Raw genomic sequence first — 15,092 nt, forward strand, 5'->3', positions numbered from 1 at the left:
CAAATATACAGTTACAGGATTTTGGGCCCAGCTTGTTCGAAGTCAATTTCTTAATATAAGCTTCGCCACCCCAAATCATTAGATAAGACAAGTTGGGCTTTTGCCCAACCCATAGTTCATATGGAGTCTTATCTATAGACTTGACGGCACACGATTCAAAACGTGAGTCGCAGTCTCTAGGGCATAACCCTAAAATGATACAGGTAGATCACTAAAACTCATCATGGACCTAACCATGTCAAGTAAGGTCATATTCCTCCTTTCAAATACTCCATTGTGTTGGGGTGTATACGGAGGGGTGAGTTGTGATACTATCCCACACTCCTTCAAGTATTCAGAAAACCCTGAGCTTAAGTATTCCCTCCTCGATCCGACCGAAGAGCTTTAATACTTTTGCCCAACATATTATGTACTTCATTCCTGAATTCTTTGAATTTATCAAAGGCTTAAGATTTATATCTCATAAGGTAGACATAACCGTATCTTCTGAAATCATCAGTAAATATGATGAAGTATGAATATCCACCTCTAGCTTCAATTGTTAATGGACCACATACATCACTATGGATGATGTCTAACAGTTCAGTAGCCCTTTCACCTTGTCATGTGAAAGGAGACTTAATCATCTTGCCTAACAAGCATGACTCGCATACCTCAAATGACTGAAAGTCAAAAGGGTCCAAAACTCCATCCCTTTGAAGTTTTGCAATGCGGGTCTTATTAACATGACCCAATCTACAATGCCAGAGATATGTTTGGTTTTGATCGCTATGTTTAGCTTTCTTGGTTTCAACATTAAGAATATCTTTATTGTTTAAATCAAGAACATATAATCTGTTATATAACCTTGCAATTCCAAATAGAATACCATTCAAACTAAAGGATAACAATCCATTAGATATCTCAAAATGATACCCTATATTATCCAAAGCAGATACTGAAATAATATTTCTAGAAATAGAAGGTACGTGATAACAGTTATGTAGTTCCAACAACAAGCCCATAGGCAAACAAAAACAGTAAGTCCCTACAGCTAATACAGCCACATGTGCTCCATTTCCAACTCGTAGGTCCACTTCTCCCTTGCGAGCACTCTACTCTGCCTTAGTCCCTGCACATCAGTACAAATGTGAGTACCACATCCTATGTCAATGACCCAAGATGTTAAGGGAGAGAAGTTAATCTCAATCATAAATATACCTGAAGTCATAGCATCTGACTTCTTCTTGCTTGCGAGGAAAGCCTTGCAGTGCTTCCTCCAATGGCTAGGCTTGCACAAAAGAAGCATACTACTTTACCCTTCCCTATGCCACTCTCAGGCCCAAGAGCAACCTGTCTTTTAGGCTTAGGCTTGGGCTTTTACCTTTGTCGTTACCCTTTCCTTTACTGACAGCAACTAGTAAAACGGGCTTGGACTTCTTCAAGTCCTGCTCTGCAGTCCTTAGCATGTTCAAAAGCTCCGACAGGGTTTTCACCATCGTGTTCATATTGAAGTTCATTGGTGCATAAGAGTCAGGCAAGGATTGTAGAATTAAATCCATTTGTAATTCTGCATCCAACTCAAATCCCAAAGTCTCAAGCCTCTCTATGTGCTCGATCATCTTGAGCACATGAGGACCAACTTGGGCTCCCTCAGTCAAACGACTTCCAAACAATGCTTTTAACACTTGTACCTCTTACGTCGAGCATTCCCTTCGAAAAACTCCTTGAGGTGTAGAATAATGGCAACATCGTCTATATTCTCATGCTGCTTTTGTAACACTGGTGTCATCGATGCTAACATCAAGCATTGAGCGCCATCAGCATCATCAAGGAACTTTTGATAAGTATCATTTACTTCCTGAGTGGCATTAGGATCAGGCTCAGCCATGTATAACTTTTCAAGGATATACAATTTCTTTTCTGACTTGAGTATAATCTGAAGATTACAATACCAGTCTGAGAAATTGGATCCATCCAACCAGTTTTCTTTCTCGATTATCAGTCGCAGGTTCATAATGCTCATTTTGGTGAATCTACAATTGCAGAAAAGATAAAGTCACTATAAAGTTCGTTATTATTTAATATGGTCCTTTTATTAAACGACGCTCCCATTATTTTCCTCAATTCAATAGCCCTCACTATTAACTCGGGAAAGCTCATTGGCTTTTCTAGTGGACTGAGATCCCATCTGGCCTATTTCAAACCTTCGTTTTGGCGAACAAGACAAAATGAGTTGATTAGGTAGGCTAACAAACTTAATCCACACCAGTTGATAGCTCCTACTATCAACCTCAAATGTGAAGAAGCCAATCACACAATCTAATGGCCCTAACCATCGTCCTCAAGTGTGATTCTCAGTATCAGTAGAGTGGACATTACATGCCACCATGTACACACAGTATGTGTACTTCTCTACTATGCATATGACGCGTTTATCAACCTTCGCTTTGGTTAACGAGCAAAACCGTCCTTTTAAGTCGACCCATCACCATTAAGGAAAACTCCAATGAATTTTAACCTCCCACTAGTAGAAGTGTACCATTCGCTTTGGTGAACAAGGTTCCGACAAACAGTGGTTTGATTAAAACCATGGTGATGGAAGGCTTACATGACTTAATATATTTTAATTGAGGGTTTGTTATTTGGTGTCTCACCAGATTATTATCTTTGTTAGAATGACATTGTTTGGCATGTTCTTGAACATTCAACCTTAGCATGCATTCTAAACAAAATATTAAAACGTGCCGATACATGGCCCAACTAAAACCGATTTCCTCGAGCCTAGAGGAATCGGTAGGTCACCTAGGGGTCCTATAATGAATATCTTGAGTCTTCAAGTACGATTGCCTCCTCCTTTGCTCCGTCTCAAGTACATTACAAAAACATCATACTAAATTTACATTAAAATTAATCTTAAAGTAATTTTACATCAATAAATTTAGAAACCTCAATTTACATTCGAGGGGAATGAAATGAGAAGAGAATGTACATCGAGAAGGGGAAGGAAGGCAGGACACGTAGGCCCTATTTTAAAACTTACAACCATACATACCTAAAAATAATTTAAAACATTCACTATAGGTCATAGGGCTCATGTACCGGGCACCATGCAATATACAAACAAGTACATGGCATACATTTCAAAAACAATCAATTTTGAATTGGGTGGGTTTATTATTAATTACCCTCTTATATGTGCAGAATGGTTATTGGCTTTATAGGTTATTAAAAACTGCAGTTTGGTCCCTTCGCTAAAAACACATAATTGGGACAACAACTTTGTCGCTACGGCGAAGTTGTTATTTCGCTATGACGAAGTCTGCAAATCCTAGAATCGTACAGTTCACGTTTTTGCAGTTTTTCGTGTAATAACATGTATCCAAATCAAATCGAACGCACAAGCATTCGACCAGGATACCAACCAACCAATATAACATTCATCAACACATTATTAAACCAATTAATCAACTGAATCACTCATTCAAAAGCAAATTTTGTAGATTTAACAAAAAAACATGTTATCAATCAAATACATGTTATAAATCAGACAATAAACTATAAAATTTGGTACCCAAGGCTTTGATACCACTGTTAGGAAACGACCAAGTTATGGTAGCGAAAACAAAAATCATAAACATCATGGATCATTCCTTAGAACCAAGATCGGGGTACAAATTTAACAGTTTATACATTAAATACAAATCTGCAGGAAATCAATTTGAAGTTAAAAAACCATACCCACGTTTGGAGGCTCCTCCAACTTTAATGTCGAATGGGTTTCGCTACCGATCCAAGGGTAGGATTGAACCACCGTTAGTCCACACGAAGATAACCCCAAGGAACTAAAGAGGGATTTTCTAGATCCTCCTTAGCCTTAAGAACCAAGAACAAAATCAAGCAAATTTTGTTTCCAGAAAAAGGAAAAACTGGCGTGGGAGAGAAAAGGGGGCTGGTTCTTTTACCAAATGATTAAAATGAATTCATTTTTTTTTTTTTTTTAATTCACAAAGTGTTGCACTTATATAGTGCACACTTTGCCCTATTCCATCATGGAATAGACTTGGGCACCAACCCAAACACCCCTTGTATCCAAACAACCCCATTTAGATATTTTAATTTTAATTATCATTATCTCAATTCAATTCAATTAATATATATATAATCTATTAACATTTAACAATAATGATAATTTATTTAAATATATGCGAACACATATTTAAATGTAATTTTACTTATTTAATTTTAATATCAAATTAAATAAAGGCTACGACCTCAGCAAATTTAATTGCACTGTGAGATAACCAAAATACCCATTTTGCCTAAAAAGACGAAAACGCCCTTCTTATAAACTGGCTCTTAAATTATCTTCTATGTATGTGACCCGTAGACTCCACATCATACCGGTAGTGTACAGTATCGCGATTAACACCAATTAATCGTCTCACTACACACGGACCAAGATTGGCCCCTAGCAAGGCATCATGGCCACTTGATAGATTTGGATTCAGCGAAGCAGCTACCTGTCAATGATATGGTTACCGTACAATCCAATCCTTTCATCATCTGTTATCTCAACGAGACCAGGGCATAGAAACAGTGTCAACCTCGGTTACTCTCGATATTATGTATTCAATTACTAGACCAATGACCTGAATTATAAACTGGATAGAGTAACAACTCAATCCCACTGTGGCCATAGTTTTAGTGTCATTTTCATTTACTGAATTGTGCCGTGAGATAACTTCCCCCGTACCTGGGAGTCATGAATCCTCTGTCGATCCACTATAGTCTTGATACACTCCTTGATGCAGCCAATCACTACTGTATTGATAGCTCTGAATAGAACTGCATTGGGCTAGTGTCAAACTACACCAATCGGTGCACAAGGTGCTCCGGTGATCTCAAGTCTAAGGATCACATGAACCACCATTCATTAGAGGATTTGTTCCATAGACACTAGGGTTACCATCCATATGGAATCCTCTGGTGGGTCAGTCCAGTGAACTTGCCTACAGCAAGCACCCATGTGTTGCACTAGGTTGTCACCAAACAACCTTGACAAGTAAGATCAGTCACTGTCTTTCGACAGGGTCATTCAACACTATGATAGCCTTACCGTATTATCTGTGTCGTTACTTCAGAATAATACTAGGGCTACGGACGTTTCTAGAATGGCCACCATATGCGCTCATAGGGTTCTCACTATTAAGATTTGAAACACTTGATACCCTCGTCACGGTTCTACCATTCTAAGGACATATATCAATACATATAACAATAATAATGATTTACGCGATATAGAATAAAATGTCTTTTATTGATCAATGAACATTATTACAAAGAGTCAATTCTACAATAATTGATTGGCTCTAGGGCACCTACTCTAACAGTCCAAGTTGTAAAAATATATTAAGACAACTTGTAACTCATATTATTGTTTTTGTAACTTATTTCAAATTTATTCACTTTTTAAAATTTGTAATTCCTATATTATATATATGACATAATGTTATGAATTACAATTATAATGTTATCAACTGTTGCAAAATATTTGGTCAAATATACAATCAATAAATTCAATATACATTAGAACACTTATGATAAAACAAAAAAGAGAGAGTCTTTGGAAAAGAATGCTTAAGATTGACTTCTCCAGTGTCTTTAAAAATTTACCATATCTTCAATAAACATTATAAGTGTCACTATATATATTGAATTTTAACTTCCCCATTAAAAAAAGGTGTTTAAAGGTGCATACAATGCAATGACATAAGGTAGGGTTGGAGTTGACTTATGAGACATGTGTGACATGATGAAGAAGGCAGGAAAGTTTGTAAAATAAATAATATATTGGCGTTTTGTGCTTTTACTTTTTTTTTAACCAATATTGCATGAAAGCTTTTCAACTCATTAGGCTACAAGTTCCGCATCCTTTTGGCAAATGTTTTATAAAGTTGTGTGTAACTTACTTTCATCTTAAACTTTGTTTCCCATAAAGTGATGGAACTTAACCAGCTAATCTTCCAAGCTTTTGCTGCCTAATCCACTATTTTTTTTGATTAAGACTACTTAAAAACTAAATATTCATTCATAAAGCTTTAAGCACAGAAATTTCTTGGACAAGATGAATGGTTATGGTCAGCGCATCATGATGTAATTGGGTGGATTTTACATAGAAATTCAAAATACTCTTGCAGTGTGAAACCTAGATTTTCCAATAGAAAATCAAGTCAAGTCTCTTTTGCCATTGACTGCAAAAGAGGAATATCAACGTGCTTTTGGAAGATGCACGGTAATTTTACTCCCCTCGTCAACACGTTTCTTGAAACTATAGCCATATAATCATGCTACACCAATTGATTGATAGGTTAAATGATCTTATGATATCATATTAGATAGCATTGCCGAGTATTCAACAATACATAAGTAGCTACCAATATGTTTTACAGTGAAATTTGCCGACATATATGAGAGCTATCTCAGCGATCATGAAAAAACTTCTACCACATTTAGTTTCCATTGTTTATATTCTGAATTCAATTAGCTCCACTTTCCACTATATTTAAGTCACAAAATCTGAGTGCCTATACATTTTAATGAGTTTAACTTCCACTTGTCACTAAAATGAAGGCACAAAATCTAAGTGCCCCAACATTTTAATGAGTTTAATGCTTACTTTCTCATGGACATCAATGTGTACAAATCCCAATCAACCCAATCATAATTTTGTTTTTTATTCTACATAAATTTGATGTCGCATATCTTTCCAGCAAACATAATTATAAGAGTTAATAAATTGTCCTAAAGATTAATTAAAATGCACTTAAACTGGTCTGGATATTTCGGTTATCCAAAAAAAAATCTAAAACAAATAATATTTAATCAATTAAATCAAATTTTTTTCTTCGATTATATTGAGACTCGTGAACTATTACAGATTTTGTTTGGCTAACAATGCGGGATAAGATAAAATTAGGGTTGAGTTTGCACTTTGCACGAAATGAATATGAATAATGAATTCATTGAACATGGTGATGGAGGGTGTAATGATGATGTCCACTAGGGGCTTGACTTAAATTAGCGCAGGAGAAGAAATGTAGCCACGTTATCTTCCTTGTGTCATCTTCCACTTGGATAGTGTGCTCCATCTTTCTTCGCAAATGCTGCTTATATAAAAATTTTGATGGCATCCCCCACTTACCCAACCTCATTACCAACTTTACTGTTGTCTGGTTTTCATATCTATATCTATGGTTCACATTCACACTCTTTATGAAAGGCGTTAAGCCCCCACAATTTGTGGTTTCCTTTCACCTTTTTGACTTTGGTAAATATCATTTAATTCTTCCTTTTCCAACATCATAAACTTCCAGAAATCTCTCATGTAAATGTATAAATTGAGACTTCTTGCTTTATGAGACACAGCAGCATTCAGAGAAGTAGTACTTAGTGCACAAGAAAGAATCTTGTTTCAGAAATGGCTGCAGGCTCTCTCATTCGTCTACTGCTTGTAACTTCATTGGTGTTTTCTCTTCTAATTGTATGCTTGAATGCAGTCCCAGTTTCAAGTAATTAACTTTTTCACCAGTCCAATACTTTATCTTCCTGTATTTTCATCACCCTAACATTTTGGTATTTGCAGGAACTGGAAACTTAATGCATGGATCTCAAGCTGATGATCAACTTCCAGAGAAAACCCGCCTGGTACTTCTTATCTCATCGTTATCTGCCGTCAAAGTTGTAGTGTTTTAAGTTTGATCGGTGTGTTTATGCATTTTCTTTGTGTTGATAATACAGGTGACTGGTGAGAGAAGTTGGGAGGGAAAAACTATTCTTGGAAGGATGGGCGTGGAGCTGAATGATTATCCAGGATCAGGGGCCAACAACCGCCACACTCCAAGGGCACAACTTGGGAGAGGCTGCGTTGATTGTTGAGGAATGAGCTACTCTAGTTAGTAACTTAAGTAGTAGATAAAAAAATTAAGCATGATTTTAGTTGTTTAGGAAGTTCTTTATTCCCTTTCTTCTTTAAATGGTCGAGGATCGAGTACTTGATAAACTAGGTAAAATTAAGGTGGAAAGTATTATGAGAAACTACTTGGGAGTAAGAAGAGAAGTAATTGGAGTGGCTTCCAGTGCAATATTGTAAGTATTATTATGTTGTCTTGATCTTTATGTATGAATATAAATACCAGTTCCTATTATGTATGTTTGATGCCAAAGCATGAGCGCATGTTCTCTTCCTCCAACATGCTTCCTTACCCCATCATACACCCCTACTGGATTTTAATGAATGAAACATGAGTTGGTACTTGGCAGCTAGCAGTAGTTCTGAATCGGGATTTTTTTTCTGGAACTGGATGCTGCAGCCCCAAGTTCCATAATTCTGAATGTTACACTTAAGATTCTGAAACTTTGGTTGCAATTACAAGTTTGTTACTACTCTGGGGTGCTTTCCTTGGTAATTTTAGAGCGAAATTTGAACAAAGTGTTCTGTACTTGTGTCTATTATCAGCAAGTCATTTTCTCATTTTATATCTTGTATGTTCATTATGTGATGTTAATCTATCATCTATATGACAGCATTTGAAGCTTCTGTGCTGTTCCTTTGAGGGAAAATATATAAAAACAAAGAAAAGGGACACCAGTGGCTTACGTGACGAAGAATGCAACCAACCATAAACATAATCCATGCATCCTATACCGTCAAATTTGCTTGCCTTTGAATGAGCTTTATCCTAATTTGTGCTAAAAAGCAAATAGCAACAAGACCTGAAAAATGCTTTTCCAAAGTTCCCAGAAAGAGAAAGTCCAATACCGCATTGTTTATAATACACATGTTGGTTAGACAAACCACTCAAAAAAACCAAAATGTAAATATCTCAAACCATTTTTACATTCAGCTTAGTGGAGAGAAAGTGGATTATGAGGTGTTATGCATTCACTTTCAATTGCACACAGTTTTCTGAATGCTTCTCTCCCTTAACAATTGCAAGATAGTCGAATTCGAATATCATATAGTTTCGGCCGCAAGTATAATCCTTGTAATGGACAACAAAGTATAGTTGATAAACGTGTGGACACACATATCTTATAAATTATACAAGCTTATCTTTGATTAGAATATGTTGTGGTTGCTTCCTTGGATTTTTTGTGCAATAAAAAAATGCAGATCAAACCAGATGGACAAGGTAGCAGCCATTGGCAATAAAGTTGATACCAGAATAGGTGTTCCCTCTACTGTGATCGATCCTAAAGAGAATTTGATACTGACTTTTGATTGCCCAACTGGGCTCAATTTATAACAAAGAATGCTCTAATCAGATCCAGATATAATTATTGTGGATTAAGTAGAATATCTTAACGCAAGAAACTAATGGCGCAATGCCGTAGCTTTAATTAGATTTTTTGAATTTGATATGTTGAGAAGCAATTCCAAAACCTGAAACACACAACAGAGGCCAAATCCCCCAATCCTGAGCAATCACTTGTGATAATCAGCATTATTCAATTGAGATCACATTTAATTAATTTATATGAGTACATAACATAAAATAGAAGAATTATATATTCTTCAGAATTTTACTATAATTCAACTCAAAACCTCATCACTGTTACTTGTGACAAATGAAGAAACAATTACAAAAACATTAATACGTATTGATTCTGCTAACAACTGAAGAACGCAAAGAAGCTGCTCTCCTCACAGTTATTTGTAGCTTTTATGGAACAATAGGTTATTCATCTGTCTCTGAGGATGGACCGAAAGCAGGTGCAGGAGATGGAGCATCGACGCGGAGAAATCCGAACTTCTTGATGAGCTCATTAGCTATCAGCTCATTAGCACTATCTGATGGGTGGTATTCGTCCCAAAACACATACTTGCTTCTGTCTTTACACAGCGATGATGCAGGTAAACATGTAAGAGCCGGTCGAATTCTCCCAAATGAACAGCATGGCGAATCAGAGTTATTAAATCCTGGAACCATCCAATTTGGAAGTATCAGGAAAAATAAATAGTCCTCAAATTTGATAAAGGGAAGAGCATATTTACATACCATATTTTTGCGGATTGGTAATAACGTCATTGACAACTTCATAAGCATCGCCAAATTTGAAGCTTGCTTTAGCAAGTTGGGTTGACAGATTATCCAATAACTTGCTTCCAGCTTGATTGAAGCTAATAGCCAGTTTGTTGGTTCGCTGCTGGCAGCTCCCATCTGTACTTAGAACCCTTTGGAGTGGAATGCAACCCATGGGCCCTAGCCCAAACACCATCAATTGCCGAGCCCCCAACTTGTGCAATATCTATAAGGAAGAACATGCTTCAATCAGAAACATAATATTTCGGAGAAGCGAAAAAAGAAAAAAGATGATAGCTTCTAGTTGAATTTACCTTGAGTTGTGCTTCAAGTGTTTCCATTAAGTAGTCAAGAAAACTTTTATCATTGTAATTCCATGAATCACTGTAAACTCCTGTTAAGTAATTGTTGATGAAGTCATTGCTTCCTAAAGCAACCACATAACGGGCCTCTTGAAAGAACTTCTCTGCTTCTTGGTTGCCAATTTTGCTTTTTATAAGTTCTTGTGTCCCTTGAAATAGCTCAATTTGCCTATAGAGTGACAACCTCTGAATCTGAAAGAAGTTATGGATCAATCTTAGAGCTATTGTTGTCTTGCCATACAAATTTTAGTAATCTATGGAGTAAAAAATGAAGTATGATCAAACGGTTGCAACTTACAAAGTAACCACCAGTTTCATTCAAAATCCCACCACCACCAGAGGCATAATTTACTCCATTTTCCAATATGGTATCTTCAGTTAAAGATGGATCCAGAAATGCTGGCGGTCTTGGGAGACCAGTCTTGTCACCTGAAAATTGGAATAAATTTAGTTTCCTCGGAGAAAAACTAGCTTAAACATTTGAAAGTCATAAACATTTACCTATTATATCAGCAACAGTGCGGCCATTGGTGAACCTGCCATTAGGCAGCCCATTGCCAAAATCAATACCATACCAGGGCAGGTTTGCATTAGCAAGACTCCTGGAGAGGTACTTGTTGTTACCGGCATCTGAAAGGGAGTCACCGAAAATGAACTGAACAACTTTGCAATGGTAGCCATCAATGGCAGACCCGAAAAGGGTGACAATCAGAATCATTAGATGCGCCGTGAGCTTCATGTTTGACAGAAAAATGTGTTTATGTTTGTGAAAGAATTGAGTTTGGATTTATGCATATGAAAGTAAAGTTAAAAGGAGGAAGGTTTCAGAAAACTTTCTGCACAAGCAATACAGGGAGTTTGCTGAGAGGTTAAATAGTTTGATGAACCAACTGCCAAAGATTCAAACCTACTGCAACTACTTTATGATTTTGTTACACCGGTATTGAGTTTCATGAATCTGAGTCTGAGCAAATATTGTGTGAATAAGAAGCGTGAGCAACAAAACAATGTTTGTGTGAGTTGTTATGGTGAGTTCACCTACCAAAGTCACATTCTGCAGCCCTTTCATTTTCTTCCAATCTTTTCGTCTGTTCAAATTCCTCAGAATATCTTCACGAATTCTAATTCAAACTTGACATCTTTTATGAGAAATTTGATTGTTCAACGCTGAGGAAGAGGAACAACTAGTTTACTTCTAGATTGTGTAACGTTGTTTAGGTCCGTTTGTTTCATTATTTTATATCCTATTTCCAATCCTATCCTCAAAATAATTGTTTGTTTCATTACTTTTAAAATACTATTATATTTTTTTTAACTATATTTTAAATCTCTTAAGTTTATTAATTTAACTAAACAATTTCAGAAAAAAAGTTTAAAAATTAACAAAAACACCCTCACCCACCCACATTTGTTAGATTTCGGCCACTACCATCAGAAGGTAGTCAAAATCTGGTATAATGGCACACTATCGACTGGATCTGGTCAGTAGTATGCCGATCTATCATTTTCTGGCTGGATCTGGCTGAAAAATGCTAGCTAGTCGTCAACGACAACCATATCTTGGCTGTCGCTGATGGTTAGAAATAGTCGTAGATCTGGCCTTTTCTAGCCAGATTCGTGGTAGATCTAATCGGAAAATGCCATATCGGCACACAAACGGCCAGATCCGGCTGATCGTGAGTCGTAACGCCAAATTCCGACGGTAGTGGTCGGAATCTGGCAACTGTGAGTGGGAGTGTTTTTGTTATTTTATAAAAAATTTATATATTGAGTTGTTTAGTAAATTAGCAAATATAAAAGAGTTTTTTATTAATTTTTAAATCCTACCTCGTTATTCCCACCTAACTTTAAAAATATCAAAAATCCAATAAAAAATAAACGGACGGCTAACAACTGAAGAATGCAAAGAAGCTGCTCTCCTCACAGTTATTTGTAGCTTTTATGGAACAATAGGTTATTCATCTGTCTCTGAGGATGGACCGAAAGCAGGTGCAGGAGATGGAGCATCGACGCGGAGAAATCCGAACTTCTTGATGAGCTCATTAGCTATCAGCTCATTAGCACTATCTGATGGGTGGTATTCGTCCCAAAACACATACTTGCTTCTGTCTTTACACAGCGATGATGCAGGTAAACATGTAAGAGCCGGTCGAATTCTCCCAAATGAACAGCATGGCGAATCAGAGTTATTAAATCCTGGAACCATCCAATTTGGAAGTATCAGGAAAAATAAATAGTCCTCAAATTTGATAAAGGGAAGAGCATATTTACATACCATATTTTTGCGGATTGGTAATAACGTCATTGACAACTTCATAAGCATCGCCAAATTTGAAGCTTGCTTTAGCAAGTTGGGTTGACAGATTATCCAATAACTTGCTTCCAGCTTGATTGAAGCTAATAGCCAGTTTGTTGGTTCGCTGCTGGCAGCTCCCATCTGTACTTAGAACCCTTTGGAGTGGAATGCAACCCATGGGCCCTAGCCCAAACACCATCAATTGCCGAGCCCCCAACTTGTGCAATATCTATAAGGAAGAACATGCTTCAATCAGAAACATAATATTTCGGAGAAGCGAAAAAAGAAAAAAGATGATAGCTTCTAGTTGAATTTACCTTGAGTTGTGCTTCAAGTGTTTCCATTAAGTAGTCAAGAAAACTTTTATCATTGTAATTCCATGAATCACTGTAAACTCCTGTTAAGTAATTGTTGATGAAGTCATTGCTTCCTAAAGCAACCACATAACGGGCCTCTTGAAAGAACTTCTCTGCTTCTTGGTTGCCAATTTTGCTTTTTATAAGTTCTTGTGTCCCTTGAAATAGCTCAATTTGCCTATAGAGTGACAACCTCTGAATCTGAAAGAAGTTATGGATCAATCTTAGAGCTATTGTTGTCTTGCCATACAAATTTTAGTAATCTATGGAGTAAAAAATGAAGTATGATCAAACGGTTGCAACTTACAAAGTAACCACCAGTTTCATTCAAAATCCCACCACCACCAGAGGCATAATTTACTCCATTTTCCAATATGGTATCTTCAGTTAAAGATGGATCCAGAAATGCTGGCGGTCTTGGGAGACCAGTCTTGTCACCTGAAAATTGGAATAAATTTAGTTTCCTCGGAGAAAAACTAGCTTAAACATTTGAAAGTCATAAACATTTACCTATTATATCAGCAACAGTGCGGCCATTGGTGAACCTGCCATTAGGCAGCCCATTGCCAAAATCAATACCATACCAGGGCAGGTTTGCATTAGCAAGACTCCTGGAGAGGTACTTGTTGTTACCGGCATCTGAAAGGGAGTCACCGAAAATGAACTGAACAACTTTGCAATGGTAGCCATCAATGGCAGACCCGAAAAGGGTGACAATCAGAATCATTAGATGCGCCGTGAGCTTCATGTTTGACAGAAAAATGTGTTTATGTTTGTGAAAGAATTGAGTTTGGATTTATGCATATGAAAGTAAAGTTAAAAGGAGGAAGGTTTCAGAAAACTTTCTGCACAAGCAATACAGGGAGTTTGCTGAGAGGTTAAATAGTTTGATGAACCAACTGCCAAAGATTCAAACCTACTGCAACTACTTTATGATTTTGTTACACCGGTATTGAGTTTCATGAATCTGAGTCTGAGCAAATATTGTGTGAATAAGAAGCGTGAGCAACAAAACAATGTTTGTGTGAGTTGTTATGGTGAGTTCACCTACCAAAGTCACATTCTGCAGCCCTTTCATTTTCTTCCAATCTTTTCGTCTGTTCAAATTCCTCAGAATATCTTCACGAATTCTAATTCAAACTTGACATCTTTTATGAGAAATTTGATTGTTCAACGCTGAGGAAGAGGAACAACTAGTTTACTTCTAGATTGTGTAACGTTGTTTAGGTCCGTTTGTTTCATTATTTTATATCCTATTTCCAATCCTATCCTCAAAATAATTGTTTGTTTCATTACTTTTAAAATACTATTATATTTTTTTTAACTATATTTTAAATCTCTTAAGTTTATTAATTTAACTAAACAATTTCAGAAAAAAAGTTTAAAAATTAACAAAAACACCCTCACCCACCCACATTTGTTAGATTTCGGCCACTACCATCAGAAGGTAGTCAAAATCTGGTATAATGGCACACTATCGACTGGATCTGGTCAGTAGTATGCCGATCTATCATTTTCTGGCTGGATCTGGCTGAAAAATGCTAGCTAGTCGTCAACGACAACCATATCTTGGCTGTCGCTGATGGTTAGAAATAGTCGTAGATCTGGCCTTTTCTAGCCAGATTCGTGGTAGATCTAATCGGAAAATGCCATATCGGCACACAAACGGCCAGATCCGGCTGATCGTGAGTCGTAACGCCAAATTCCGACGGTAGTGGTCGGAATCTGGCAACTGTGAGTGGGAGTGTTTTTGTTATTTTATAAAAAATTTATATATTGAGTTGTTTAGTAAATTAGCAAATATAAAAGAGTTTTTTATTAATTTTTAAATCCTACCTCGTTATTCCCACCTAACTTTAAAAATATCAAAAATCCAATAAAAAATAAACGGACGAATATTATATATTTCATCTTGGGAAATTATACTTTGGTTGAGTTGATGAAATGAAAGTAATAGTTTATTTAGTGCTTCAATTTCAAAACTTCAGATGGTCATGGTGGGTTGACCAGCTGC

General features: G+C 36.7%; 2 protein-coding genes across 2 annotated transcripts; both read right to left on the reverse strand.

Moving 5' to 3' along the window:
* Positions 1–9,470: 9,470 nt before the first annotated feature.
* LOC116122347 (GDSL esterase/lipase At1g74460-like) lies at positions 9,471–14,000 on the reverse strand. The gene is made up of 6 exons (XM_031408214.1): positions 13,589–14,000; positions 13,386–13,516; positions 13,040–13,279; positions 12,702–12,951; positions 12,320–12,622; positions 9,471–9,658 (listed from the first exon to the last, which is right to left on the reverse strand). Exons 1-5 carry the CDS (start codon positions 13,824–13,826, stop codon positions 12,381–12,383), a joined length of 1,101 nt encoding a protein of 366 aa, XP_031264074.1. The 5' UTR covers positions 13,827–14,000; the 3' UTR covers positions 9,471–9,658; positions 12,320–12,380.
* LOC116122338 (GDSL esterase/lipase At1g74460-like) lies at positions 9,574–11,339 on the reverse strand. Its single transcript, XM_031408204.1, has 5 exons — positions 10,928–11,339; positions 10,725–10,855; positions 10,379–10,618; positions 10,041–10,290; positions 9,574–9,961 (listed from the first exon to the last, which is right to left on the reverse strand). The coding sequence occupies exons 1-5, from the start codon at positions 11,163–11,165 to the stop codon at positions 9,720–9,722; spliced, it is 1,101 nt and encodes a 366-aa protein (XP_031264064.1). The 5' UTR covers positions 11,166–11,339; the 3' UTR covers positions 9,574–9,719.
* Positions 14,001–15,092: the final 1,092 nt, after the last annotated feature.

Source organism: Pistacia vera, unplaced genomic scaffold (assembly GCF_008641045.1).
Source record: "Pistacia vera cultivar Batoury unplaced genomic scaffold, PisVer_v2 Contig1021, whole genome shotgun sequence".
NCBI classification, from domain to species: Eukaryota; Viridiplantae; Streptophyta; class Magnoliopsida; order Sapindales; family Anacardiaceae; genus Pistacia; species Pistacia vera.